Genomic DNA, 26,755 nt, shown 5'->3' on the forward strand with positions numbered 1-26,755 from the left:
CCGAATCCAACTATATCTATATTCAGTAAGTCCAAGAAATCAATACAAACTTAAGCCATAACATGACTGAGCTGACTCCAAGAGCCCTTTGATTCTTTCTATTTTTTCCTTTTTCGATATGTGAATGATGGCGACTAAAAATGACATTTTGAAATAGGTGAGTGAACATGACAAACTCCCCCCTATAGTCAGAACAAAGATAAGATATGTCATAGCGTAAGGCCCAATGTGTCGATTTTTTTTCCTACCTGCGATAATTGTTTGTGAAAAGATCATATTCTTTATGTAACGTTAATTATTAGTCATCTAAAAAATTCATCCTAATGCAAGCGATCAAATGTACCCTGATGATTAGCTAGCGGATAACTGAACAGGTATATCATATTCCAGCTCAAATTCACACAGCTGGTAGACTCCCGCTAACATTACAAATAATGAGATCGATCTCCCTGTCTACCAATGAAGGAAATTTGAATAAACGCATTTTCCATCAACTTAATGTTTCATACAAATATTTTCCATAAGCGCTAAATAAAGTACAAATTACGTAGGCTGCCCTAAATTAAAGTTATCTCTCTATAAAACTCTGATCATTGTAGATTAAGGAAACAATTACGAATAAACGTTAGCAAAAATTCAAGACGTCAGAATACTATGTTGAAGACAAAATGGCCACTAATACTTTCCACCAAAAAGTATACAAGCTACGATCTCATCAGTTGTCTCAAAACATTGGGGCGATTTCGTCTCACATATGAATATGCCTGATAAATATATCTCGCTGATGGATGTTTTGGTGTGTAGTATCGCTGAGTATTTTCACGAGTTGTGCCGTAAATTATCGCAGGATATTTGTATTCTATTCACGCGTTATTTGTACCCTACTTTGTGCTGTGTGATGATAATAAACGTATTGTGTCAAACGATTTTGTTTCACGATAAATTTTTCTGAAAATTCTTTTGAAAAATAACTTTTTGGCATATAGGTCTTCGTCTTCGCTGTGAACAATACCACGATCGAAACAGAAATTTTATATATTTCCATTTCTTTATTCAAACTTTATTTTACTTGGCAGTGAAATAAAGTTTGAATAAAATCATCATTTGAAAAAGAAATTGTTAGAAAAAATGCATAACCTTACCTTATGGTTTTGCTATGAGTCTTGTTTATATACCACTTAAAGGATGATAGTGGAATTAATCATAAGCTGTTGTACAACACGAGGTCAGAGAGAAAATTATGCTCTCTTTACCTGGTCAAAAATAAATCGTCATTCGAAACGACCTTTTTTAAAATAAAATCACATTATTATTATCTCGCATTCTGATTGGTCAACGAAGCGAAGTATTTAGCGTGAAATTGCGGGTTGAAAACGAGGCTAAGTGATATTTTTTCGCATCTACGTAAACATAACACAACATAACAACTATTCTCAAATTGTAACAAAGTTTCCTACAATGTCATTTTAAAGTGTTTTCAAAACCATTTTCACCTTTTGAAGAGCCAAAAACAATCGAAAGCGTTTTTCAAAGTGAGCCAGAGGTTCTTCCCTGTTTTGAAATGAACAACAAATTCTTAGAGAGGCATTAAAAAAAACTTCTTTCGCTCGCGAAAACGAGAAAGCGAGAAAATCCTGTGAACGCGGCCCATAAAATGGCAAGCCAAAGTTCAACCAAACAAGTCGAAGAAGCGACAACAGAAAAAGTGACAGGGTCGATTGTCACATATACAGAAGAAGAAATAAACACCTTTAATCGCGATGTTAAACTTTCAGAGCTTTCGCTTGGACAATTCACTTCTTTCAGTTTTGCCACCAAAGAGGTGAAAGGTGTAAATTATTTTCCTTCTCGAGCAAATGATTTGGGAATTTGAAAAAAGATGTTAAAGATAAACGGCTTGTAAATTCAGTGAAATACTGCTCTTAAGATAAGTGTGAAGCTTGTGTAAAAATTTTGAAACCAAATATAAAAACAAGTGAAGCACAAGGTTCAAGTAAAGTTGTCAAAGATTCAAATGTGTCCGACTGACCTTGCTTCCTTTCGATAACGCAGACAGATCTGACAGTTGACTTTGAAATGGCTTTCTTGAGTGCGCTCAGGATAAAGTTAAATATTGCTTTCTCTTAATAAATGTTATTGACGAACGGTTTTTGTAAGTCCTCCGAGCAGGTCGATTTTCCTTATATAAATATTTATTGTCTTTAAATTCCCAACACCTGAATACACAATTTTTAAAAGGACACTAATTTTACTTTTGACAATTTTATCGTTGAAATGAAGTAATGCTCCACCAGCGGCACACATATTGCATGTATTCAGATGATCAGATGACAACCGAATTATGGCACAAATTCATCTGCGGCGCCAACGCACCGGATAATGTTTCACAAATTGGTTGATAAAAGCATTTTCCCAGAAACAGGCAATGCGAACATGCTATTTGCACTTGTCCAACTTTTAACTCATCAGGAACTTTTCATTACAACTTTCAGTTTCGTCATACAACATCTGCTGAGTCGTATTCTATAGGAAAATTCATTACCTGACGAGGGAATTCCGAAAGCCGATATCGCACGAATCGCGAACTATAGCATATAAAATAGCATGTTCTAACTATAGCATATGCAAATAGCATGTTCTCAACGATAAAATTGTCAAAAGTAAGATTAGTGTCCTTATAAATTGTGTATTCAGGTGTTGGGAATTTAAAGACATAAATATTTATATAAGGAAAATCGCCTTGCTCGGAGGACTTACAAAAACCGTTTGCCAATAACATTTATTAAGAGAAAATCATTTTTAACTTTATTGAACACTTCTTATCAGCTTTTTTAGTCCGTATATTCTCTTATTGTGAATTAATCGTACATCGAATCGCAGAATCGTTTTTGTGATCCAATTTGTTTTGTATTTAATTGTTATTTTAGTGATGGGAAAGGCGGCGCCATAGATACGCCCTTTCTTCTTCAAATATTTCTGTTTGCGCTGTTGTTATGTAACAACCTTTTAAGATAATTTTCTCGGTTGTTCTCATAGAAAGTCATATTCTGATTTCGCTAGACTGTTAATTACAATTTTTATATTACTAACATTGTGTTCGTTATTCTGGAACTGAGGTATGACAGTAAGAAAATTAAGGAGGAAATTGGTTTCTGTAAATGATAAATAAGTCGAAGGAGTATGCATGAAAAGTTACACGCAGCTTAACACGATTGGTTGTCGTAGGTTGATGGACATTTACTAAAAATTCTCTGACACTTGGGATGATTGCTGTCACCTATAAAGACTGTTGTCTGGTCTTGAGAAATTGATTCTAACGCAGCTAATACTCTTAGAGGTTGTCATTAATAAAGTGAAGTATAAAAAACGGAGTGTTGAGAAGAGTTATTCCCTTAACACTTCACTCATAATTAGCATGTTTTGCGGCTCGCTTTCTAGGGGCAGTTAGGAGAGGCTTGGTTCAATAGCTCAGATTTAAAGGTATTGACACAGAGCCCGAACAGGTCTGTAGAAAAGGAAAATCTGTCGACAATAACATATGTATCAGTTGCGACTCGGGCGGAAGTGTCTGCATAATAAGAGCTCTCTACTACAATATTCTCTTGTCCTGGTTAAAGATAGTAGACGGGCAAGTTAAAGAGTCATCCATCCGTCCCAGTCCTGGTGTACGCCCCTATTATAGGTTAATGCTGATCGTTTCCTGTAGTCACAAGGAATGAAATTTAGTCATATAGATGAAGAATCGACACATCCTTGTCTAACCCTATGATTAACAGTAAATGCAGCGAGCGGCTCATCACCGATTGACACTTTTCCAACATTCCTTCGTGGAAAAATTTAATTATGTTCACAAGTTTATCTGGAAACCCAGACATTTCCAAGATCTTCCACAGCGTTTCCCTATCCACAGTAATTTCCGAAAATTGAAGATCTTGTCCGTTGTTACGTTACCGGACCTAAAACCATGCACAATGGCTTTTTAATACGGAACTTCCTCTCTGCTTTTCCTGAGTCTCTTCAGGATAATTCTGACCAGGATCCTCCCCACAAATGAGAGGAGTAAGATACGTGGTGGCTGCTGCTCTCACTCCTGTATTCTTCCTTCTTGTCATGGTGACGATGAGAGAGTAAGATGCAGAGTCGAGAATAACTTCCTAAATTTTAAGGCTTATTGTAGTTATTATCATTATTATCATTATTACCAACTCTTTTCCCTTCCATTGTGGTCAGAGGAGATCATCACCGTCCATAGGGATATTATGTAATGTATCATTTACTCGATAAGAGAGTAAGATTCAGAGTCGAGAAAAACTTCCTAAATTTTAAGGCTTATTATAGTTATTATTATTATTATTATTATTATTATCGTTATTACCAACTCTTTCCCTTCTACTGCGGTCAGAGGAGATCATCACCCTTCATATGGATGTTACGTAACGTATTATTTACCTCTTAGACACGATTTTTACGCCGATTCCACACAAACCCAGTGAATACACACATAACTGCAGCTACCAAAGTGAATGATACAGCAATTATAGTAGTCTAAGAGGCTGAATTTTCTGGCTTTCCGTTCTTGTGGTGTGGGGGAATAGGAGTTGCTGTGGATAAATTATAAAAAAATATTTACAATTTTCTGAAGCCTGTAGTCTTAGATTTCAAGCAGGAGAAAACAACAGTACTAATAATGATAACAACAACAATAATAACAATCATAAGTAATGGTAATAGGACTGAGTCTTATTACCAATTAATCAAAAATTACAATTTCCGAGAAAGGAAGAATAGCAAAGTTATGAAGGAGAGGGAAATTTGCATTTAAAGACTGACAAGATTGTGATTGGTTGATTTAAACTACAATTTTAAATGTGATTGGCTGATTTAAAATAAAATTCTGAATATGATTGGCTTATTGAACTGTCCGATAACAAATTTTCCGAAAACAACTTGCTAGGTGAATTAGTGGAAACTAGAAGTTTTTTAATCCAATCACAATCGAGGAAATTGTGATTTTTTTCATCATAATGATGATGACAATGATAAGTGTAGCAATTTAGAATTATCAATTGATAAAGGATGAAAAAACAAGAAAAAGAAGCAGAAAAATAGGAAAGAAGTGTAAAGGATGTAAACTCATTTTGAATCCAGACCTTCGCGATTTTGATCCAAAAGTCAATTCCTTGCTGTTACCGTCTTCAAGATCTTTATTTTTTCCCTTTTATTCCAGAAATATCTAACCTTTTTATAAGACAGCTACCCCTGATTTGCTTCTTCCAACGCTGTTGTTTGCAAGACACTGATCTCTGGCATAATCTTCTATCTTCACTCCATTTATGAAAACCTGGCTACGAATGGTTCGGTGGTCTTGAATGAAACGTGCTCTAGGGTTAGACTGTAAAGGATACGAAGCATTTTCCTTTATCAAGCGGATTGTTGGCCTCGGGAGACCCCTAGCTGTGCGGCTTAAGGTCACATTGGAACCGATCAAGACACTTTGGTTCTTTGGAGACTCAACGATCTCAGGTTTTTGGGAATCTGCAAATTGACAGAAAGAGAATTTATTTTATCTTAATTGGTTTTATCTTGAATCACTATTTCAAATGATTTCCTTGTGCAGTATCTTGGGTTAACCACTGCCCGCTTGACAGGCCGTAGCACCGAAATTTGTTAACCGTCAGATTTTTAAGCACTAATGGACAGCTAAATTTACGTTTTGTGAGTACTTATTTTTATAAGCTGCTGGCATTTGTTGGAGAGATTGAATAATAAGACAAAAAATGAATAATATACAAAGTCTCGATTAACAAAATTTATGCATCATGGAAGGACTTCGTGGAAGATTAACCGCATGTTTATTCATTGATAGACGAATAAGTATATTGTTTAATTCAATGAGTTCTACGTGCACTAAAGAAATATGAAAAACTATTATAATAATCATGAATATACGATTTGCCTATCTGATAAATGTAAGAAAAAATGTTTTTCATGGGTGTCAAATGTGAGAATACCCGCCAGCATTGAAACTTAAGGATTCCATTGTCCATTCATTGAGAGATCTGACTAATGACCAATATTGCCTTTCCAAACCGAGGTAGAAGTCGTTAAGAATTTTTCTCATTACAGGAGTGGTGTCGTCTGAAATGGAGACGGCGGTAAACATGTTTGTTTTTCCACGAATGACCAGTCCAGTTTTTACTGGGGAAAGCCCAGTTTAAAATTCGGTCGTTCTTCAATGTAAGAAATAGTATCCCATAGGACGCTTGCTATGTTGTACATTGGCGTCGACGTGATCCCTTGGGAAGTGCAACTTAAATGACGTATACACTTTGCTATTGCAGGTGTTTTTGACCCTGCATTCTTCGCAGTCGATTTCTCTGCGCCGTTTTGTGGGAGTGTCTTCCTAGGTTAGTGAAATCAATATGTATATTTTAAAGTTTGCATGTTTAAGTTATCACAGCTTTCGAAGTTTTTACATGGTAGACGGATGAAAACGTTTCGGTAGCTGCTTTCGAAGTTCCGAACGACAAGCAGTGTTAATACCTCCATTGCAAGCCGATTTCATACAATAGTTGTCGCCGCGTTCAAGTTACTGGCCGCTTCGAAATACAAATCTTTTCCAGGCTTTCTTACAGCAGAAAGTATTGCATCGATTTATGTTCACAAATAAAACTTATTGCCTATTGTGGGCTGTGCAGCTTTGGGATACATTTCAACTCAAACAACTTGAAACGTAAAGCCCGTTGTGGCAGCGATTAAATGAATCTGTCGATGATGACAGTATAGGTGAGACCCATTGCCTATTGTGGGCTGTATGGCTTTGGGATACATTTCAACCCAAACAATGTGACACACCAGGCTTTCTTACAGCAGAAAGTATTGCATCGATTTATGTTCACAAATAAAACTTTTTGCCTATTGTGGGCTGTGTGGCTTTGGGATACATTTCAACCCAAACAACTTGAAACGTAAAGCCCATCGTGGCGGCGATTAAATTGATCTTTCGGTGGTTACAACATCACTGAACTCCGATGGTGGGTCGTGTAATTTACGTAAGATTATCGTAAACAAATAGGACCAGCTGTATTTCTTCTAAAATTTAATTATATATATATATATATATATATATATATATAAAGAGTAATTTGACTTGCGTAAGACAGTGCTCAATACATAGGAGTAGAGCGATGTATATATTGTGGGAGGAAAAAGACAAATAAACTACCAGTTCATACCTACAGACCTGTTTCGTGGTTGCCCACTCATCAGGGGATTTAATGAGAATAGATCTTTTCCATGGCTTATATATACAGTTAGTTGTTGCGTAGGAGGGCTTTGTTTCTGTGGCGGCAGGAAGACACAAGTTAATTACGTTTGTTCAGTGTTGATAGTTCGGGTCGGCAGATGATTAAGAATTTTTCTTTTAGGCAGAGATTACATCTTTTACTTGAGCTGTTGTACGGCGAGTGTGATGAGAGAATGCGCCAGGAAATAAAGTGCTCGATGTTGTTGTCTTTGAGGGTCTAGATGTGCTTGCTGAGTTCAGTGGAGTTTTTGTGTTTAGCGTGGCGGAATGATGCGATGTGGTTTCTGTATCTTGTTTTGAAGTCGTTCTCTGTGAGTCCCATGTATGTTTCTGTCGTGTTGTTTTCTTTGCGCGTGACAGTGGCTTGGTAAATTACTGATGGTTGTAGGCAGTTTCCGTCGAGTGGACATGCGTTCTTTTGTCGGCAGTCTCATATCTTGTTATTAATGGTAGTGGCGGCGGCGGTATCATCAGCCTGTATAGACGCGGTTAGGATGCGTTTGTTATGGTTGTCGATTATTTGTTTCGTGTTGTTCATGCAGCTGTAACTGATCTTGATTGTGTTTCGGTTGAAGATTTTTCTGAGCATGTGATTTTTGGGAAAGTGTTTGTCTACTAGGGCGAAGAATTTGTGTCCGATGTTGGTGCTGGTGTTCTTGCTGAGAGGAGGGTTGTACCAGAGGATGTTATTGCGTTGTCAGTTTTTTCGTTTGCATGTTTTGGCTGGTTCGTACTGTAGTGTGTAGTGGTATCCACTTTCGTCGAGTGCTTTCTGGTATGGAGGGGCGGCTTGGTCAAAGGATGCTTTGTCAGATGATAGGGACGACAAACGTTTGTTGATACCGGCGGGAATATTCGTTATGGTGATTGGTGGGTGGTTGCTCTCGCGGTGAACGTATTATAGTGAAGTATTCGGCTTTGTGAATGGCTGATAAGTGCTTCGTTTAAGGTTAAATGTGACGTCTAGGAAGTTGATTATTTGTTTGTTAGCCTCTATGGTGATGCGTAGACCGTTATTATTGAAGATGCGACATATTTCTTTCTTGATGCTCTCTGTTTCTCTAGGTGCGGCGTTAGTGATGGCAAGTACGTCGTCTCGGTAAAGTCCTACGTTTGCATTAAGGTCTTGGAGTTGGGAGAGTAGAAAGCTTCCCACGAGTTCACATGTTTCTGCGCCGTCGTAGCTTCCCATTGTTACGTCGAATGTTGTGCTGACTTTCTTTTGCCAGTGTAGATGCTTGTGGATTAAGATGGAGTTTTTTGCGTGGATTATAATATTTCTTTCGTCGGTGGTGATGTTGTCATGGTCGGAGGCGAAGTCTAGTGCTTTGTTTAGGAGGTCTTGACTGATAGATGGATATATATATAAATGAATGTGGGGGTAGAGTCTATATATCTATATATATATAATAAAAAACAGATTTTTTTTGTGCCATCGAGTTCAAACCCCACCGGTTCGTCCCACTATCGCCTTTAAGATAGAAAACTCCTCTAACATTCAGATATTGAGCCTTTGTTTGGTTTGAAGTTAATACCTCTTGCATTTTTTAAAGCCAAGAGAAACATATAATTAACTCGGAAAAAAAAGAAACAGAACTTTTTCTCAGTGATAGGGACGGCATAATTCAGTCGTCATCTGATTATCTGAATACATCCAATATGAGTGTAGATGGCGAAACATTACTTCAGTTCAACGATAAAATTGACAAAAGTAAAAGTAGTGTCCCTTTAAAAATTGTGTATTCAGGTGTTGGGAATTTTAATACAATAAATATTTATTTAAGTTAGAATCGCCCTACTCGGAGAACTTACAAAAACCGTTTACTAATAACATTTACTAAGAGAAAATAACTTTAACTTTATGGAACACTTTTTATCAGCTGTTTTAGATTCGTCCTTTCTCCTCCGTAGTTTCCGACGTGTCCTCACGGTTTTCTACATCACAGCTATGTAACATGATCGTTTCGGCCGCGCGCTTGATGGAGACACTTTTTGGCCGCCAAATCGTACTTTCAATGCACAAAAAAATAGTCAAGGAGAACTCGCTGGGAGCTAAGGTCGATTATTTCTAATTCTAAATACAGATATTAACCAGAAAATGCAAAATAAATATCGTGTCATGGGCACTTTAAGAGAAAATGATTTTTAACTTTATTGAACACTTATTGTTAGCTGTTTAAGCTTAGATTAACCCGTATCTTCTCTTACTGTAAATTATTCGTACATCACTTCGCAAATTTGTTTTTGCCAGATTCTTTTTTTTTTTTTTTTTTTTACGTTAATGGTTCTTTTGTATTGGGTTAACTCTGTTAGGTTTCTTTTATGTGGAATTTACGATTGGAGAAGGCCGAGTTTCTACATTTCGTTATATATCTTAACTGACTCCTCTTAGAAACTTGTATTCAGCTCTTCGATTATTATTAGCCGCGTTTGTAAACAAACTTTACTTTACGCCCTCTGTTATTTTGTTTCGCCGACTGAGGAAACGAAAACAGAGATATGATCTGGACGAGAAGAATCCGAAAATGATTAAAGACACTTCAGAAAAACACCAAGAGAAGGACAGAATGGAGCCACGGGTGGAAAGAACTTGGTTACTATGCAGACGATCGGCAGACGCCACAGACGTGTGAGATGTTTAAGTTGTTGAAGAAAAGGTACAGTAAAAGGAGCGAAAATGCCTCGATGTAGGCGATCCAGCCGTAGCTGGCGATGATATGATCAGATGTTGTCCAGTGTAAAGATGACAACTAAAACGGGATGAGTTTCCACCAATCAGTGCTTGGCAGCTGCCAGGCAGTAGAAGAGGCCAAAATAGAATCGGCTGTTGTGCTCATCTGTCCAGATTAGTTATTGTGTTCGTTGGTATTTCACATCTACGTTATATTCTTGTCTGGCTGTCACTCGTTAACTAACCAGGTTCGAAACCATGAAAATTGTGGGACAATTTTCTTCTTATCTTGGTGGGTGTTTTTTTATGTTTTTTTATTTGTCTTAACATTGCTTGCGAAGGCCACCCTTAGTTAGCTCTCTTGTGAACTCTTGATTGTAATCTTTTGTGGTAGTTTTATCGCCAATCACTAGAGGTAAGGTTCAAATAACAGTTTTTGACTTAAAGACTTCTGAGAGTACTTCGGGAACCATCAACCTCTACCATTAAATCTTGGCCCGAATTGGTGGTCTCTTCTTAAGATATTTAAGACCCGGTAAAGCGCTTCGGTAGCTTTCGGCGATGGCTTTATTTAAAGAAGAGGTTGTTTTACAATGATAAAAAGATCAAAACGCATCTTATTAAACCACCCTAGAGAAAAGTTGATGGTTTCAGTTTCACTAAATTAAACTTATGTCATTCATGGTGTATTTGATCGCACAGAGAGAAAAAAATCAACAACAAATTTGGAGAATTTGCGAGAAAACTTTCCTCCACCAAGAAAAAAATTGATTCTAAACTTTTGAGCCTATGCGCTTATTTGAGATCTTGTGGTTATTTTCCTATTGTTAATCAAATAAAATGAGGTGTTTGCTTCAGCATCAGGGAGTCATCAAGCTTCTCCATCGTTGACCTCTGTGATATTTGTATATGTCCTCTGAAATAAATCATTAGAATAAATAAGTCACAAAAAATATGAATAAGGAAAGAAAAAACGGCCGTACCGTTTATGAATTAAATCTAAGAAAAGAATGAATCTAGGAACAAACAAAAGAAGGAACGAATGGAAGCTAAGATCATATAGATAGACGGAAAAGCAAGTGAATGGATGACTATGTGTACGAATGGATGGGTCGATAGCTGCAGTTGGAGATAAAAGGTTTATCAGAAGGACTGACAAAGTGACAGAGGGATCCATGGCAGGGTGAAGGGAAGCAAAGATGAATAAATGGAAGGAGGAAGAAGAGGGCAGATATAATTTTGAGAAAAGCGAAAGGAAGGGAAGAAATGGAAAGCTTCTAAATACAACCATTAATTACCTTCACTTCTCGCAAAAAATTCTTCAGCTGTTGAGCGATCTGCGAAAAGGCTGGTCTCATCAAAGGATTTTCTTTCCAACAAGAACTCATGAGTTCATATCTAAAAAATTCAATACAGTATTAGCTAACATTGTCTTGCAACTGATACTCTCAACATCTGAATTGGCCATACCTAGCGTTGAAAGGGGTGCAAAGAGGGGATTTTGAACTCATGACAATGATCATTGGAAAGGTCACTTATTGGCCGAATGTGAAATTTGATTTGATGTACAAATTGTTCTTAAATCATCACGACTGATTCAATGCATCGTTTTGATTTTCAACGAGAAAAAGTGGGTGTCAGCGGTCTTGCGCTAAAAAACGTTTTTCGATTATTTTTAAGAGAATCCGGAAAGTAAACGTCCATTATTTGAAGCCGTCTTCATATTCAATTATGATTCAATTTAATTTTACTAGCATTATTCAAGACTTTAGAGCTTACAGTTCTTCCGAACATCGGTCGGGACGAGACATCCGGTATCCTGAGGCAAGTCGATTTACTAAGGCAATTGGTGATGTGATGTTAGGGTATGGCAACTCACCTGTTTGGCGGAAAGAAGATATGATTTAACCATTTCAGTTTTTTAAGAATATCATCTAAGACAATAAGTACTTCAGCAATAGCTTTGTGAATAGAATAGAGACTTGCTAAGACTCTATGATTTAGATAGATAAAATTAAGTGCAGCACTATGACAAATAAGATATAACACGTATAAAATGTTTGACACGAGCACAACCTATAGCTGGAAGTGGCCTTCTCATCTTGTTCAGTTTCGTCTGACTGGCAATAATCGTTGTCAACATGAAGATACTTGTGTCTATACAGTTAGTTTTACAGAAGAGCCTTGCTAACTTTGGGTTGCTTTACGGATTGACGAGAATATGACGAGAATATGACTTGTAGTTCTCAGGATATCGTTGAAGTCGCACATAGTAAAACGTCACACTTACCATAAGTGGTGATTTCCCATAAAACGATACCAAATGACCACCTGCAAATATACATCAAGGCTTTAACACTTTAACTCCCATGAGTGACCAAGACAGAATTTCTCCTTACAATATCCATACGATATCAACCAGATAAGTGATGAGAATAAAAATATATACCAAGAAGGAGATTATTTGTTAAACCCATACCAAATTCTCCGAATAAAATCTAAAGAATTTTATGGCGGACAGTAAGGAGAATTAACAATGAGATCTTGGGAGTGAAAGGGTTAATAACTTTAATGAATAGGGAATTCGAACGATTAGCGCTGAATTGATTAAAGATTGAGTCTCGTTGTATTCTTTTAGTTTTTCATGGAATGTACTTCACTCAAAACTTCGTTGAGTCTTTCCTCTTATGTGGACCTTGCCTCTGGTATCAATTTCAATCAGGTAAAATAAGTATATGATGCTCGATTTGAAGGAAGGAATTACTTAAGTCATACTAAGTTGTCATGGTATGTCCATAAATGCAAATAGGTATAGATACACCATGCAGTCGAACAAACAACGTAAAATGAAGCCCATATATAACCATAATAATGCTCCACGGGATATACTAGAGTGCACGACAGAAGTTTTTTTTTCGGAAATCCTTTCCGCTAGGCAGTACTTCCGACTCAATCTCAAGGGACACAAATCTGACAGTATTAAATCCAAAACGAAACTTACACATCACTCATGGATGTAAAATGGAGATCTCGTAGAGATTCTAACGACGACCATCTCCACGGAACCTTGCCCTGTTGAAAAGATGGATTCATGTGAGCAAGCTACTGTTTGTAGTGCAGGCAATGCCCTCTGAAACTGGGAAGCGGATGACTTATGAAACGGAAGGATGCATTCATTAATAGAAAGCGAGTTCTCTTTCGACTTTAAGATATGTGATAGTTGGTAATTATTATTAATTTCCAGTAAAATCCGGAGTAATAGTTACTGTGACTGTTATTATTATTGTTATTAACATTATCATAAGTTTAGAAAGTAACCCATAATTAATAATGGTAATAAGACCGAGGTGAATCCAATTCGGTCTGTTATCATACGAGTGATTAAAAAATCAGACGGCCACCAAGCGGGAGTCCGATTTGTTTGTCACGAAACTCCCCTGTTTGGTTGGGTAAAATGGTTGTTGCTATTGTTCTGTGATCAGTTCTGTGTTTGGTGGATTTGACTGAGTGGGTAAAGTAGGATTGGCTGCTTTAACTGTCCGATTACAGGTGTCCAATTACAGCCAACTGTCCGATTACAAATCTACGGAAAAAATTGTCAAATATAAAGCGCCTAGTGCATCAATAACTTTTAACGAAACTGTAATTGTTATGATTAATTAAGTAAATGTGTCACGTAATACACAGCTCATTGAGAGTTTCATCGCAATTATATCGTTAGAAGAAATTAATTTATTCTACTCGATTGCACCGAGGAAGAGCATCAATTTAGATGCATTTCAGCTTGTTTAATTTGTCTGTTTAGTCGTTGACTTTGATTGCACAGTGTACTTACGCTAGAGGTTATGGTGTATATACCAGCAGCGGATATGTCCCTGGCTAATCCAAAGTCTCCAACTTTAGCCACCAAGTTGGCATCAACTAAAATATTCCTCGCTGCTAGGTCGCGATGGACAAACTGTAAGAGAAGACAATGTATAATTTTTTTGCTAAGAGACGCTCAATGATTGAGTGGCCTATACGAAAGTGTGAAAGATCCTCATTGTGTCCTGAAGCCAATTTACAAGCTGAGATTGCCTGCGTTATAAACACAGGCTTAACAAAGGCTCACGAATGATTAGGTGGCCTATAAAAAAATGCAAAAGATCCTGAATGTGTCCTTAAGCCACTTCACAACTTCGAACTGCCCGCGTTATATTTAGTGCAGCAAGAGATTATAAACTGTTTGTAATCTCTTGAGAGCAGCCATCTCTAATGGAAGGTTGACAAATTTAACATTACATTTATTTCTACACGCTGCTAGCGAGTCTTACCTTTCTCTCCTCTAAGTGTTGCATTCCGGTGGCGATCTGAAATGCAATTATGACCAGTTGCCGGTCATTCAGCTTACAGCAGACGTTATGATAATTGTTCCTTTCCCCTGGCGCCCTCAAAAGATTTTCCAGACTGCCACCATGAATCACTTCAGTGACCACAAGAACGTTTCCTTGTGAGAGTAAAGCAAACACATAAGAGTTGACAAGAGAAAGAAATTAGACATTATTGTCACCTTGAGTTGATCAAAAGATGATTCGTTGGTAATTCAAGTTTAGTTGGTGGCCAAAAAAACAGGAAAAATTCCATATGAACTTCCGCGAAGTTAAACCTGAAAAATGTTCTTATCTTTCTTTAATCATAGGGTCAGTACCTGCACTGTTCTAACTGATCTTACACACTGCTGAAACGTTACCTTGTTACTGTCAATCACCCAGTAAACATGCATATTTCTAAGACGTTGCATCGTTGAAAACTGACTTACCTCTCTCTATCCTTGTCCCAATCAAAGTGACAATATTGGGATGTTTCCCAGCTTGCTTTAAGGTCCTTATCTCATTAAGCAGGGTTTCTTTGGCAATGGCACTAGGGTCTATAATGAAATAGAGAAAAAAAAAAAAAGGGAATTTCTTAAATTGCTTCATTTTACGTAGTTCGCTCATCGTATTTAGCTATGGTAACAAAATTATGAATGGAAAAAAAACTGGCTTGGTTAAGGCTGTAGAAAGCGTTCAGAGGAGACAATAGCAGACTTTATGGCTGTTTTTCACCACAAGAAAAATGGTGAAAAATTAAGATGGTGCTTGGCTTCGAAAAAGAAAAATCAGTTTAGAGATATACCACTGTACTTAGGAAATAAAAAGTAGACATTTCGATTCGTGTACCTACCTTTTAACTTCTTCACAGCTACATCCGTTATGTTTCCATCTTTCCCACTATATCGACCTTTGTAGACGATTCCAAATTCGCCTTCTCCGAGTATTTCATCGAACACTTCAAGATTTTCCAAGTTTTCGGATCCTTCCTCGGTCTCTTCAGATATCTCTCCACAATCCCGCTGTTCGTCGACACTCAGGTGTTTGTCAGGTGTGAAAATGTCAGCATCAGCTATCCCCTCACCCGACTCTAATCTCTCTTGGCCTCTTTCCTTTATACCTAGCACCAAATTATCCTGCTCGCTTCCGTCTGGAGGCAGTCTGTCCCCTACTCCATCTCCCACTAACGGGAGCCTTTCCACGGGGGTCTCGATGGTTTGGGTATTGGGCGACCGATTGTTTTCAAGGTCCTGTATCCCATCTTTTAAATGTTTGTCTTTTATCAAATACAACTTTCTTGTTCGTTTTCTTCCCTGTCATATAATTGAAGAGAATAGGCAATTGTGATATTTATCCAAGAAGCGTGTTTAGCTTTTATCATCATCAGCGACTGCTTTGGATGCGTCCTTTTCATTTCTTTCCACGTCGCGAAGGTGTTCTCTGACACTTGTCCTTTCATTCATAACGTAGAGAAAATATCGGGACCCAAGAGATCCATTAAGATCACTGATCACTTTGCGTGTACCTCCGCCAATGTTATTTACTGCATAACCTGCACTTATTGAAATAGGTTATGCATTGGCGAAACAGGTGACCGATTCCGAGAACACCCTCGCGACGTGGAAAGAAATGACAAGGACGCATCCAAACCAGTCGCTAGACACCTTAATCTCCCTAATCATTCTAAACAGCATATGGCAGTTTGCGGCCTTTCCTTGTGTGTAGGCAGTTCGGAAAGCCGCAAAACACTATCACAAAAATTTATCTTCCAAATCGGCACTCTTAATCCCCAAGGAATCAACGAGTGCTTTTCATTCAATTAATTTATTCCTGTTTTCTCGTCACCATATTCTCACCAATCGCGTAGCTCCACTTTCTGCATGTAAATCCACACACAACCCACAATTCCTCCAATGGCTCTGACGCTCAAAACGTTTTTTTTTTACCCTTTACGGTGGCCAATTCACGTTTTCAACTCAGTTGTTAACACTAAATTACCTGCTATACTCTCCTACCGACGCAGCACCACAGTTTCTGTAGAAACTTACCCCCTTTATTCATTGGCTAAATAAGGCCAAACTGACGAAAATAATCATTAAAGGGAAAAGAGTTCGTAATAATAACAAAAACAATAATAATAGTTATGATAAATTTGGGAAGTTTTTCTCGACTCTGCATCTTACCCCCCGAGGAAAATGCATGATTCTTGGCTGGTCAATCTCAGCATTCCTCTGGAAGTCAGCACAAGCAAAGTCGCATGACGGACAGAGATCATTACCCTGTGTGGGGATGTCACGTAACATTTTATTTACCTCTTTATCACGATTTTTACACCAAATCCACACAAACCCAGTGACTGCACAAATAACTGCAGCTGCCAAAGTGCATGATACAGCGACTATAGTTGTCTTTGATGCTGAATTTTTTGGCTTTCCGTTCATGGAGGTGGGAGTTGCTGTGGATGAATGATAAAAAAATGTAGTAACAAACAGGTTGCTCTTATCAACAGCACACGTAGTCAAGAAGGATCCCTCTTACCCTATTTTTTCCCCTTCCATTGAAAAAAAAATCGTACCTTTTTTCAAGACAGCCACTCCTGATTGGCTTCTTCCAATGCTATTATTTGCAATGCATTGATATTTTCCATAGTCTTCCATCTCTACTCTCGTTATAAAAAGCTGGCTGCGATTGGTTCGCCCGTCTGGAATTACATGTGCTCTGGGGTTAGGCTGTAAAGGATATGAAGCATTGTCCTTTATCCAGTGGATTGTTGGCCTCGGGAGACCCCTAGCAGTGCAGCTTAAGGTAGCATTGGAACCGATCAGGACACTTTGGTTCTTTGGACTTTCAACGATCTCAGGTTTCTGGGCATCTGAAAATTGACAAAGGAAGAATTTCAAGACCCGGTTTGAAGAGGATTGAACCTACTGGGGAGTCTGATGATAAGAGGACTGAGAAGGTACAGGGACCGGGTCAAAGTGAAATAATAACTTTCAAACTTTGTATAAACATTTAACAGAAACACTGTTTATTTTCTAGCTCTTGATACTCTAATGACACTCTAAGAGTTTTTTTTTTTACAATCTACGGAAATGTACATCAAGAAGTAATCATCCAAAAACCGAGCCTATCTCGCTTACTTGGTGTTGGGGGAACTTCAGTTGGGAGGCTGAGTTGACATACAAGTGGAAGACTTCGTGGGCTTTCAACTTTGAAATGATAAGGAAGACAAACACGAATGCATATTCATGTCTAACCTGAAACTTTCGAGGATAAGAAAGCTGGCAACGACAAATTTCTACCACCACTGTTTTTTGCTTCACATTGATATTTGCCAAAATCTTCTTTCTTCACTCCTGTAATAAACAACTGGCTTTGCATGGTTTTTTGGATTGTTGATGAATGTGGATTATTGATGAATATCGCCCTTGGGTTGGACTGTAAGGCAAATGAGTCATTGTCTTTTATCCATGAGATGCTTGTCCCAGGAAGACCTGTGGCAGTGCAGTTGAAAGTTACATTGGCCCCTATATCAGTGCTTTGGTTCCGAGGAACTCCTACTAACTCTGGCGCAGGACCTGTAGGGAAAAAGTACTAATTGCAATAGATATCCCCAATTATTACTGAGATAATCTGGTATGAAGCTTATTCAATAAGCAAATGACGGCAGAATGAGAAGATATTTTCACTATCACACTTTGTGCCGCACAACAAGATGAACGGCATATGCAGGTACTAAGAAGGATTTCAGGCCAACCCCCCCTGGCCGGAGTGTGAACCTCTTCTTTTATTCACTCTAATAATTTTCATTCGTTTATTTTTGTTTCACAAAATAATTCTTTTCTCATCTTCCGAAGAATATGTTGGGTTTTTTTTTCTTCAGCATTGCCAGCACCGTATTCAGCGATCACCCCTGTATTGAGCAGTCAGTTGCATTAGTGTTTGTCAGCTACCAAAGTCCCAATTTGTCTCCCCTTAATCACTGTAATTTGCACCTCTATTAAGCAGTTGCCTCTACTTAGCGGTCGCAGTCGAACTTTACTAAGTCCCAACGGCCTTTTGTATTGCCTTCCATCTGTTTTGAACGGCCATTTATAGCCCAACCACCCTAATAAAAACAAGAATAATCCTTCAAATACTTTTTTATCCATGTTTCTCTCCCAAAATCGAAGTAAATTTGAGCGAGATTCTGTACATAAAGTGGCCAATTATAATAGTGGCGTTAGTGGCGTTGTGTATGTTTCGATTTTGTTTTTATATTTTTTTAATAATACTCCTTTTACGTGGAACCTGCATTAATTGGTCACACCACCATTCCCAGTGAATGGCCGCTTAATACAGGTTCAACTGTACAAAGTAATGCGATATGCATCAAGACAGGTCAATTGAATTGCTCCCGATTCAAATTTAATCGTTATCTGCGTAAAGAATTGCGTTCTTTAAGCGGTGCATTTCGAGTCTTGTTAGCCAATGGCCACTGGGTGCGAATAGATTGTACTAGTAAATCCAACAAAAGTTGTTTGACAATACACCCAAAAGTTTGCTCTAAAGTTGCTCAAAAGTTGCCACCCAAATTTAAAAAAGTTGCTTACTTTTGAAAGTCATTTTGTTCAAGATTACTACTCAAAACATGACGTTTCATTTGTAATTTAACATAATTTGTTGTGATCAATATAATCTTTAAGCTCAACGTAACTAATAATAGAAAGTATTTTTAAATGACTTTTCTAATGAGTAAACATCACAATGTTTGCTATAGACATCATGGTACTGACTATACACTTTGGACAGTGATCCAGTTTACAGCGTTTATCTTATCTTATCATGATAAGATACAACAATGCAAAGAGGTTGTAAACTTTAAAGTTTACAGCCTCTTTGCATTGTTGTATCTTATCATGACTGAAGCCTCAAGGAAGGCAAAAGTTGCTCCAGGTTGCTCGCAGTACAAAAAGTAGCTGAAAACGCTAAACGTTGCTCAAAAGTTGCCGAGCACAATCTATTAATGCCTAATGACCACAGCGGAATTTTCCTTTTGCAATGAATTATTTATTGGACTTTCCTTTCCATACGTTCCAGGAGTTTCTTAGAAGCTGATTATTTGAGGCTCCTTATTCCTGAATGAAACATTTTCGGCATTCATCTTCGTATTATCAAAAACTGGATCATTGGATAATGCAATTCAAAAGTTTTCATGACTTAGCCATTATAGGTTATGGGTCATTATACCATGTGCACACATGAAGACGAGTTACACCGGAAGCGTATTTGTACATTGTAACATTCCGTTTGTTCTTGCAAAATAAAGTTGGGAGGATTTATGTATATATGTCCTGGCGCGTTTTTGATTCAATCATTATTCCACTCGCGCTTGTTGAATACGAGATGATAGCCAACTCGGCCCTATGAGCCTCGTTGGTCATCTATCATCGCATATCCAACAAGCGCGAGTGTAAAAATTGTTTAATGAAGGTATGATAAGCCTGGTTTCTTACCTTGAATCAATATTTCGAATGATTTCCTTGTGCAGTGTTTTATGTAACCATTGCCAGCTTGGCAGGTGTAGCGGCCAATTTTGTCAACTGTCAGATTTTTAAGCACTAATGGACAGGTTAATTTAAATTTGTATGCCCGTTTGTTTGAAGTCTGCTTGCATTTAGCTCCAACTTCATTATCCTGTGGATCGTACCACTCGATATAATTGACCCATCTATCCAGATATCCTTTATCTTCTGTTCTTGGCTCCGCTGTACAAGTCAGGGTAATGGAGGCACCAATGGGTAATCTGCTATTTTCTGGACTTGAAAAGATGTACACAACGGGTCTGACTGGGTTGGAGAGATTGAATAATAATAATAATAATAAATTTAATATACAATCTCTTTATCGCCCATCAGACAATGAGAAAGATTTTCGATAAATCCATCTTATAAATCTAGTAAGTGTAGTTCACAAACTCTTGACCGATCAAGAGTTTTAATGCAGCTTTTTAATATTAATTTTTACCTTTTATGTTCCAACTGAAGAGGACCGAAGGCCGAAACGTTGTCTATTTAAACGCTGGATTAGTCAAGAATTTATCTTCGTCCTTTCTTATCTACACATGTTAAATATTTTGATGAAGATGCCTGCATCCTCTAGATCCTCTGACTGGGAGCTGTTTGTTTGGTAGCCATTTTAAACTTTCTGTACACACACATTCATTTATTGTGCATACAAGAAAGACATTCGCATAAACATGCTCTTTGACCAGGACATTTAGAAGAAGTTAACACTACTTACTGTTGAGATTTGGATTGCATGTTTCACCTTTGACGAATGGAAGATTCCATAAAGCGCAGGTAAGAGTAAATAGTACTAAACGCATTGACGCTTCTCGAAGCCAAAAATTATCCATCACCATGACACGTTGACAAATTTTTTGTTTGGATGTTTGAAGTGGCCTACAAATGGATTGTTTATTCAAATTAAATAAGTTATTTTCTAGAGAAACGTAGTAAACTTAGGCAATAAGTCGAACTAGGTTATCATTAACGTATTGTATCTAAATTTACAAACTCAGGCAGTTACACAGAGGAAAATGGAAATGTGAGTTACAAATTTGGCGATTTTGCACAAAACTTCCGCTATAAGGTACAGGATGTCTTTGCTTTCTTTTACAAAATACATGATTCATAGAAATAATTTTACCGAATACATGTGGTTTTGATTTCGCTTCTTAACTTAGTAACTAAATGAAATCTTTTGTTTCGCTACTTTTTCGAAATCACCAACAGTGACAAACAAAATCTAAAGTGAATCGCAGCAAAGTTGCTCGTAAATTTACAAAAAATTTTGAGATCTTACTTTTGCGTTGACGACGAAGTGCAACGTACTTTAAAAAAGAAGGAATTTTTCGTGTTATAATGAGTTCCTGCGATGATAGCGAAGTTTACTTCTACAGTGCTTATCATAAAAAAAGGGATTGTTTGGCGTGGACTTTGTATCGATGCATCAGGCAAGTCGACTCTCCATGTCAGGGTGAAACTACTTTTGAGCTTGAATAAGTAAGGCAGCCTACCAAAGGAAACCATGTACTCTTATAATGAACGCAAATAATGAACAATCACACCAGGATCAATTTGAAAAAATTGACATTTCTTGTAGTTTAACATTTACAGATCTGAACAGTACATTTCAGTTCCACTACGCAGTACAACATGAATTAGAAAAACCATTAGGTTTATTAGGTTTATTAAAAACATTAGGTTTATTATTTATTTATTACCCCAATAGGCCGAGCACCGCACATATAAAAATAAGTTGTACAACAACTTCTATTACATTCAAACATGTGGTGGAAAAACAAGAACAAAGCTGAGCGTCAGTTTACACAGAATACTGTCAGAACAGAGGCCAGAAAAAACCTGCCGGAAAAAACCCCAATAGGTAAAACAAAAAACTCGGCAGGAAATCGGGATAGGATCCATGGCTCATGCACTGAAAAGCCCATCCTACGAAGGCTACACGGCTGGAAGATCTCTGCCCTTGTTTACCAAACATGTATTTAAACAAAGCACGAAAGCTCTAAATAATTTTAGTAAACGCAAACAAGCTAAGAAGCCCCTGCGAAACTCGAACTGTCACTAGTAAATCAATTATATACAAAAAAATAACGTGAGCAAGACGAGGTGTCGGCCTAGAATGCTTTCCCACGTGATAAACATCCTTTTTATAGCACTCCATTCTACCCATGCTGCACTTCAACAGCCCCAATCCCCACTACTCCCGTGCCGCAGAAATATTTCATTTCCGACTAATTCGATTCGTATCCACTCAAACGCCGGAAATTCCATTTTCTCTTGAATCCTTCGTAACATTTTACAGCGACATCCATGTTGGCTTCCTTTCGATTCAGATAACAATATTACTATTGTTATCACAATAATTTATATTTTTGTCATTATCATTATCGGTGTCGTTCTTGTTATTGATAATTTTTCTTATTTCTTATTCACTGTTCTACTTGGCATCATATTAACCGCTTTTGTTTAATGACAAAATATATAGCTGATATGTAGCATATGTTTAAGATAGGTGAATTCGGTCATTCGGTTTTATTTTCTCTGCCCCAGAAGGACTACATCTGAAGGAAGAGACATCTAGGTTAGGTTATTCGGTTCATGGAAAATCTAACTTCACTGGCAAAAATGCGCCTGTTAACGGAGAGATATCCGGCCGCAAAACTGGTCCTGAAAATGGACACGTACCTATGAACTCATCGTTTTTGGAAAATTGAATGAAAACTGAATGGGTGCGATTGTCGTCAAAATGCAACCAACAGTCGATATGCATTTTCAAACTAACTTTAGAGGACGAAAACGATTCACTTGACGATAACACAGTGTAAAGTTAAACTTTCGTGGTAGTAATATCACCAAGAATATGCAAATTAGGTAAAGTTAAAACATTGTCTTCGTTTTAGCTCGATTAAGTATAATCGCTTCGTTTCTAAGCAGCATTTCAATACAAGTGGCAGCTCTCCGAGTTTGCTTATGACTGTGATTATTATTTATTGCTGGACTTGCCAACCGAGCGTTTTCCTGAACGGGTGTTTCAACTTTCTTTGTATGTAATTTTGTTTCTTTTATGGCTTTTATCTACACATCTAAAGCTTAAGAACGAAATCGCCAAATGTGAAGTCCAAACAGGCTAACAGAAAATCAAAATTATGCGAGTAGCTTTAACATTTCATATTTACGTTGGATTGATTATATCGCGATACGAGGCAAAAGTCACGATTAACGAAATTTATGCATCGTGGAGGAGTTTGTGGCAGATTGACCGCATGTTTATTTATTAACGGACAAACAAGTATTGAAGTTGTTTAATTCAATGAGCTCTACGTGCACGAAAGAAATATGACAAAAATGATTACAATAATGATACACGATTTGCCTCGTTGAGAAATGTAAGAGGAAATGTTTTAATGGAGATTCAAACGTGAGAATACCCGCCAGCATTGAAACTTAAGGATCCACTTTCCATTCATTGAGATTAAAAGATCTGAATATTGAGCAGTATTGCCTTTCAAAACCGAGGTAGAAGTAACTTAGAGTTTTCCTCATTGGAGGAGTCGTGTCGTCTGAAATTGCGACGGCTGTATACATGTTTTTGCCATAAGCAAAAAGTTGACCAGTCTAGTTTTTATCTATAATATGCGTGCTTCCGTTTGGCGACTTTATTAACGAGATGACAATGAGAGTTGGAAGAATCATTTTTGTACATTTTCCAAATAGTTCATCGATAGCAAGAAAAGCCAATTTGTTTCTTATAAATAGGCCACTAGCTTATCTCATTTTCCATTTTATTTTTTTCCTTTTCGATATGTGAATGATGGCGACTAAAAATGGCATTTTGAAATTCGTGAGTGAACATGACAGACTCCTCCTGTAGTCAGTACTAAATCAAAGTGCTCTGTGAGCAAACTCGTGAATTGAAAAGAAAAGGTTGGAAGTAAATGTGGGTGAAAAGTGAAATTTACTGTCTTTCGTTGTAAATATTAGAAAATCAAGGCAATACTGTCTTAATGAAAACATTAACGATTCCCTCTTTATCAAATGAGATAAACGGGAACGAGTTTTGAGTGATATAACTAAGCCAAGCCTGCCACCGTCATTTTGGACCTTCGCCTGGGAAGATTTAAGTCACGTGCTAGGCAACGTATAATCAATAACAAGATAGAATTTCATTTCAGGCCTATTTATCAATTTTGTGGTGAGTAACTTTCGCATTTTAGTACGTTGTATGTATGTTGAATCTCCAAATTGTCTTGAAACTTAAAAGAAAATTGTTCTTTAAAAATTCACTGAAAATCGGTAGCTAAAATTGTTTGTTTAGGTGTTATCTGATTTTCGTGTTAACTTGTTATTTCGTCAGTCGCCGGCATCTTTTGTTGCTTCACACAGGAATAACACACGCGACGAAACGTAATGATCAATTTTGTCCTCAATCTCACGCCATAACATAAAAAGCTTTTGAACATCTGTAAACTCCGAGCGCTTCGCAGTAAGTGATATTTTCAATGAATCCTCGGATTGTTTTCAAGTTCAAGGATTGTAAATTACAATTTTATGAAAAACGAAGGTTGTTCTGTTATTTCAGTGTGAATCCTTGCATGCCTGCCAGTCGCTGGCGCCGCTTGTTGAAACTAAAACAAAAAAAAACTCTTTTAAGATTATCATTGGCTTCTTTTTCACCCCACCACTATTCTTAGCAACAAAGGTCGCCATTTCGTCTGTTTATTGCTCGCCAAAAACTATCAAATGCACTCAAAAGCCTAAAATCTAAAAAAAGTTTACAGGAATCGACCAATCGAGCGAGCGAGCGAGCGAATGGCATTCCCCACATCGTATCTATAACTCGCTCTTGCGCATGCGCGCAATTCACGAGTTAAAAAAGATGTCATAACGTAAGGCCCAATTTGTCCATTTTTTCCGACTCGCGACAAATGTTTGTGAAAAAGATCCTATTCTTTACATGTGATGTTAATTATTAGTCACTAGACTGAAAAAATCATCCCAATGCAAGCGATCAATGTAGCTTAATGATTAGCTGGGGAGAACAGAACACGTACTTCATATTTCAGCTCAAATTCACACAGCTGGTAGACTCTCTCTGACATAACAAATAATCAGATCGATCTTTCTGTCTTTCAATGGAGGAAATTTAAATGAACGCGTTTTGCATCAACTTATTATTTCATACAAATGGTTTCCATGAGCGCCCAATAAAGGTACAAAATACGAAGATTGCCTCAAATTAAAGTTAGCTCTGTATAAAACTCTGATCACTGCAGATTAAGGAAACAGTTAAGAATAAACGTTAGCAAAAATTCAAGACGTCTTGATATTATGTTGAAGACAAAAATGGCCACTGATACTTTCCACCAAAGAGTATACAAGCTACGATTTCATCAGTTATCTCAAAACAATTGGGGCGATTACACATCACATATAAATCATACCTGATAAATATATCTCACTGATTGGATGTTTTGGTGTGTAGTATCGCTGAGTATTTTTACGATTTGTGCCGTATTTTTACTCGCCTTACTTGCTCGTTAAAATATTGCAGGATATTTGTACTCTATTCACGCGTTATTTGTACTCTACTTCGTGCTGTGTGATAATAATAAAACGTACTGTATCAAACAATTTTGTTTAACGATAAATTGTTCCGAAAATCGTTTTTAAGAATAGCTTTTTGGCATATAACTCTTGTCATTGCTGTTTACAGTACCTATTTATTTCCTTTTCTTTATTCAAAACGTCATTTTACTTTGCAGAAAAATGCAAAAGAAATCATCATTTGAAAGAGAAATTGTTAGAAAAAATGCATAAACTTACATTATGGTTTTGCTGTGAGTCTTGTTTATACACCACTTAAAGGATGATAGTGCAATTAATCATAGGCTGTCGTACAACACCAGGTCAGATTGAAAGTTATGCGCACTTTACGTAGTCAAAAATAACCTGTCATACGAAACGACATTTTTCATTTGCTGAATACGACTCAGCAGGAAGATTGGAGCGAAAAGTTCCTGCTAAGCTAAAAGTTGGATAAGATCAAATAGCATATTCGCAATTCCTGTTTCTGGACAAATCGTAGAAAGCTATTATTATCCAATTTGTGAAACAGTATCCGGTAGACTCGAGAAAAAAAGAAAAAAACAGGCAATAAGTGGTGCGTAGACGCTGAAGATGAATTTGTGCGGGAAAAAGCTCTTTGCGCTTAAGATAATCGTAAACAACTGAGACCAGCTGAATTTCCTCTAATATTTTATTCGATATATAAATATATATATATATATATATATATATATATATATATATAAAACAAAAAACAGACTTTTTTATAGGCCATTGAGTTCAAACCCTACCGGTTCCTCCTTGTATTGCCTTTAAGATAGACAAGTCCTCTAATATTCAGAAATTGAGCATTTGTTTGGTTAATTTTAAGTCAATACCTCATGCATTTCCTAAAGCCAAGAGGAAACAGATAATTAACTAGGAAAAAAAAACAGAGAATTTTTACTCAGTGATAAGGGATTTTCGTGAATGCCCATAACAACGAGGATGGCCATAATTCGTTTGTCATCTGATCATCTGAATACACTCAATGTGGGTGCAGATGGTGGAGCATTACTTTAGTTCAACGATAAAACTGACAAAAGTTAAAGAGGTGTCCTTTTAAAATTTGTGTCTTCAAGTGATGGGAATTTAAATACAGTAGATATTTATTTAGGGTAGAATCGCCTCACCCGGAGGACTTACAAAAAACCCTTCACTAATAACATTTATAAAGAGAAAATACTCTTTAACTTTATTGAACACCTATTGTCAGCTGTTTTAAGCTTAACTCGTATTTTCTCTTATTGTGAATTAATCG

The 26,755-nt window shown here is 37.2% G+C and overlaps 2 protein-coding genes across 2 annotated transcripts in view; both read right to left on the reverse strand.

The window, feature by feature from the left end:
- The window catches only part of LOC131790295 (roundabout homolog 1-like), a 39,289-nt gene extending 13,422 nt beyond the window's left edge, over nucleotides 1-25,867 (reverse strand). The window contains exons 1-5 of the mRNA XM_066159256.1: nucleotides 25,714-25,867; nucleotides 20,609-20,769; nucleotides 19,822-20,154; nucleotides 17,584-17,904; nucleotides 16,902-17,198 (exon numbers count right to left, since the gene is read on the reverse strand). Of these exons, the coding sequence (XP_066015353.1) occupies nucleotides 16,902-17,198; nucleotides 17,584-17,904; nucleotides 19,822-20,154; nucleotides 20,609-20,769; nucleotides 25,714-25,715 (1,114 nt within the window). The 5' untranslated portion in view covers nucleotides 25,716-25,867. The remainder of the gene's footprint in view (nucleotides 1-16,901; nucleotides 17,199-17,583; nucleotides 17,905-19,821; nucleotides 20,155-20,608; nucleotides 20,770-25,713) is intronic.
- Nucleotides 10,589-16,773, reverse strand: LOC131770131 (tyrosine kinase receptor Cad96Ca-like). Its single transcript, XM_066159242.1, has 10 exons — nucleotides 16,639-16,773; nucleotides 15,180-15,639; nucleotides 14,776-14,883; nucleotides 14,291-14,463; nucleotides 13,813-13,935; nucleotides 12,979-13,049; nucleotides 12,268-12,308; nucleotides 11,757-11,856; nucleotides 11,276-11,375; nucleotides 10,589-10,893 (listed from the first exon to the last, which is right to left on the reverse strand). The coding sequence occupies exons 1-10, from the start codon at nucleotides 16,765-16,767 to the stop codon at nucleotides 10,849-10,851; spliced, it is 1,350 nt and encodes a 449-aa protein (XP_066015339.1). The 5' UTR covers nucleotides 16,768-16,773; the 3' UTR covers nucleotides 10,589-10,848.
- Nucleotides 25,868-26,755: the final 888 nt, after the last annotated feature.

This window comes from Pocillopora verrucosa, chromosome 1 (assembly GCF_036669915.1).
Source record: "Pocillopora verrucosa isolate sample1 chromosome 1, ASM3666991v2, whole genome shotgun sequence".
Taxonomy (NCBI): Eukaryota; Metazoa; Cnidaria; class Anthozoa; order Scleractinia; family Pocilloporidae; genus Pocillopora; species Pocillopora verrucosa.

Coding starts and splice junctions, on each gene's coding strand:
- LOC131770131 (XM_066159242.1), bottom strand. CDS start 16,767: ATGAACGGAAAGCCAAAAAATTCAGCATCAAAGACAACTATAGTCGCT. Junction 13,050..13,812: donor TATACACCATAACCTCTAGC/GTAAGTACACTG, acceptor TCTTTTCAACAG/GGCAAGGTTCCGTGGAGATG. Junction 12,309..12,978: donor TTTACATCCATGAGTGATGT/GTAAGTTTCGTT, acceptor GTATATTTGCAG/GTGGTCATTTGGTATCGTTT.